Source organism: Tupaia chinensis, unplaced genomic scaffold, assembly GCF_000334495.1.
Source record: "Tupaia chinensis unplaced genomic scaffold, TupChi_1.0 Scaffold000415_1, whole genome shotgun sequence".
In the NCBI taxonomy this organism is placed as follows: domain Eukaryota; kingdom Metazoa; phylum Chordata; class Mammalia; order Scandentia; family Tupaiidae; genus Tupaia; species Tupaia belangeri.
Genome location: NW_006159920.1, coordinates 2,408,209 through 2,411,901, shown reverse-complemented (window position 1 = coordinate 2,411,901; position 3,693 = coordinate 2,408,209). Strand labels below are relative to the sequence as shown.

Genomic DNA, 3,693 nt, shown 5'->3' with positions numbered 1-3,693 from the left:
TAGTACAGTGCCTTAGCCACCATACTGCCTGCTGGCTCCATGAATGGGTGATTTAAAAAGGAAGATAGCTGTCTCATGTCTCCTCTGCACACGCTGCCATCCTATCTGCTTCTGTCAGCCAAGTTTTAATGCCAGCCCATGCTTTTGGAATTTTAGCCACTAAAATCATGCGTCAGATAAACCTTTGTTTTTCATAGATTACCCAATTGCAGATATTTCCACTAGCGACACAATAACTAAGACACTGGCTTTATTTTTAAAAGGCCTTCACATGGGACCAGCAGTTAGCGTAACGGCTATGTCGCTGGACTCCCATGTAGTCAACCGCGGTTCGCGTCCCGGACCGGGTGGCTTAAAACTCACACCAGGCGCGTGTGTGTGCATGCCCAAGATCCCGAGAGGAGAAGGAAGGAGAAGGGATTGTGGTGTGGCCATCCCCCCTGGGGGGTGATTTCTCGCTTTCTGTCTCTCTGTCTCTGTCTGGCGAGCGCACGCGCCCTATAGCGAAAACCTCTCAAAAATTTTAAAAAAAAGAAGGCCTTCAAATATGCGTTCAGGATAAAAATTAAAATATGCCAAGTCTTAAGAAGCCATATGTTAACTTACAATGTTATCTGTATCTTCCTATACTAATCAACGTTTTTTAAGTGGTAAAGATACTAGCATCTTTTCTCTTAAAAAAAAAAAATTATACAAAGAGACTTCAAAAAGTTTATGAGAAAAAGGAATTAAAAATATAAATTTATGGGGCTGGCAGGTTGTGTGGTAGTTAAGGACGCTGGACTCCCACATGGGTGACCACGGTTCAAGTCCCAGACCTGGCAGCTTGCTTTCTCACTCTCTCCTCGCTCACTCTGTCTCTCCCTGATCAAATTAAAATACATAAATAAAGTTAAATAAAATAAATCTTTAAAAAAAGTATAAATTTATTTTGGTGCAAAAATTTTGGAAACCATGTGTAGTTTTTCTTATAACATGTGTTTTCCACAAACTTTCTGAAGACCTCCCATTTAGTTCACTAATATTAGTCTACAGATATAAAAACACATATAAAACCACAATGCCATTAAAAAACAAACAAAAAACACACAGTTTGAAACAGAAAAAAACAAATTCTAGTTCAAATAGAACAAATTGTACCCAAGGAACCTCTCTTAATATCCTTTAGTACAACCAGAGAATCCTTTCTACCTCTATCCTTAACCCAGCAGGTATATATTAACAGAAGAACTCTAACTGCTAAATTAAAACAATATTCAAAATACTTTCCTAATCACCTATAACTTCCTTCTCTTAATAACTGTCAATTTCTTAAAATGACTTGTTTGTATAAACTCCACAATGTCAATTATTATTCCAATAATAATTTATTGTTCAATTATTTCACACATAATTAATACTATAAACAATTATTTATCTAAAGAAATTCAGTATATATGTTCAACACAGCTAAGTTCTATTCTTAAAGAGAAGTTAGCTCTCAATTTTCTTCTGAATTCATTTCTCCAGAAGACCAGTCTTTAAGGACTTCTGAAGTCTAGCTATGTTGGCATCCAATGCTGCAAGTCCATTTCTGAAGTCTTGTTCATCAAGAGAAGTAAATGTTGAAAAGGAAGAGATGCTCCAATCAGACATCAAGTCAGAATTTAAAACACTACCATCACAGACAGTATTGCCTTTCATTTGAATACTCTTGCTGTGACAAACTGATGGGCCATGACATGTAGCCTGTTCCTCTGGATCCTCAGTGGTGGCAGGGATCTTACCAATTGCTTCCTTTATTTGCTTGAGAAGCTGTTGGTCTTCCATATCAGCTGTTCTAAAAAGTTTTTCAGGTACATCTTCGGCTTCCTTTTTAAAAGAAGAAACTACAGGTGCACATAATTTTTCTTTCTCAGAAACAAGGTCACTGTTGCTGACCTGCTGTGTTGAAACTACACTTATCTGTGGCTCGGGAAATACTCTCTTAGAAAGCGGTGATTTCTTTTTAGCTATCCTTCTAGCAAAAGGAATGTAAATTGTATTATCCAAATTATATTCACCTTCTATTAAAGTCATACCTTCATTCTCCTCATCAGAACACTGTTTTGAAAGGGTAGAAATCATTCCAGGTGGCGCTATCTCCTCCACAACCCTGGTGTTACTATACTGAGGGTCTTTGGATGGCAGAGTATTTTCATAGGGTCTATCTGGCTCTGTAGTTTCCTCATTTTTAATTGCAGAAAGTGGCTCTGAATGTGTAAAACTGTGATTTGTTTCTAACTTATTTAGATAGCTCATTATGGAAGTGTGAGCAGGAGCTGGGTCATGTTGAAGTTGTTTATCATAAATGTTGAGAAGAGATTTGGTAAGGTTATTTCCATGCTTACAGCGAGCACTGTCCACACTAAGATCTGCCAGAAGCTTTGCCATACTGTTCTGTAAAGTTCTGAGGAAAAAAAGATGATTAGAGATAATAATCTAGCATAATTAGGTGGGTACCAGAAAAGTAACAAATAAGAGAAAGGACTTGAAGTTAGACAGAGATCAAATAGAATCCTAGTTCCGTCATTAGGTGTGATCTTAGGTAAGTCACTAAATTTTTCTGAATCTTAATTTCCTCAACTGTAAAATGGAGATACCTGCTTCAGAATTACAATGAAGACCGAATAAGACAAAATAATAAGATATAAGGATAAAATACACAGCACAGTTTCAGCCTAGATGAGTATTCAATTGACAGCAACTCTTATTAGTAGTCCTATTAAAATCACCTTATACCAAGCCTTTTGTGTATTTGAACTGAATCATGTATGATCTTACAAATAATAAAACAAAGAAAAACACACTAATTTAAAGACATAAAGGACATCAATAGGTAATTACCAAAAAATAAAGTACAACTAGCCCATAAGTATGTTTTAAAAATTCATTTTTAATCAGATTAATTCAAATGTTAAAAATATGATTTTTTTTCTTATCAAATTAACAAAGTAAAACAAGAATAATACCCATTGTTAGAGAAACTTGATGAGGTAGATACTACTAGTGGGAGTGTATGCTGGTATACCCCTTCTGGAGAGCAAACTAGCAAGAAATTTCAAAAGCCCTAAAGATCTGTATACCCTGTCCCCTATCCTCCACTTTTAAATTTGCTAGAGAGTATATCTTTGTCCCACTGGACAAAAATAGAGCATGAGAAGGAAAGTGAAAAAGCCCTCCCTCATGGAGGATGGTCACAGCACAATCTCTTCTCCTGCACTTCTCTTTTTGGGATTTTGGGCATATATGTACATGCACCCAGGGTGCTTTTCAAATCCAGGTCTGGGACTCAGACCATGCAGTAAGCAATGTGGGATGCAGCCGCCTTAACTACCATACCACCAGCTGGTTCACACCCTGCTTTTTAAAAATATTTTTTTTAAAAAAATGGGACCAGCAGTTAGAGTAATTAATGGCTATGTCGCTGAACTCCCATGTAGCCGACTGCAGTTCGAGTCCCGGACCCAGTGGCTTGAACTCACGCTAGGCGCGAGTGCGTGCATGCCCAGGATCCCGAGAGGAGAATGGAGAAGAAGGGATTGTGGCTTAGCCATCCTCCCTGGGGGGTGATTTCTCGCTTCCTATCTCTCTGTCTCTGTCTTTCTGGCGAGTGCACACACCCTATAGCAAAAAACTCTCAAAAAAAAATTACATATATAAAAAAAAAAGGTT

At 37.6% G+C, this 3,693-nt stretch overlaps 1 protein-coding gene across 4 annotated transcripts in view; it reads right to left on the bottom strand.

Annotated features, from left to right (window-relative positions):
• Window positions 1–967: 967 nt before the first annotated feature.
• CCDC14 (coiled-coil domain containing 14) overlaps window positions 968–3,693 on the bottom strand; it is a 50,348-nt gene continuing 47,622 nt past the window's right edge. For 2 of the 4 annotated variants that reach the window (XM_006154567.3, XM_014590174.2), the window contains one exon: window positions 969–2,428. In XM_006154567.3, coding sequence (XP_006154629.1) covers window positions 1,498–2,428 — 931 coding nt within the window. In that variant the 3' untranslated portion in view covers window positions 969–1,497. Of the gene's footprint in view, window positions 2,429–3,693 lie in introns of all 4 variants that reach the window. The other 2 variants (XM_006154568.3, XM_006154569.3) reach the window with 2 other exon arrangements.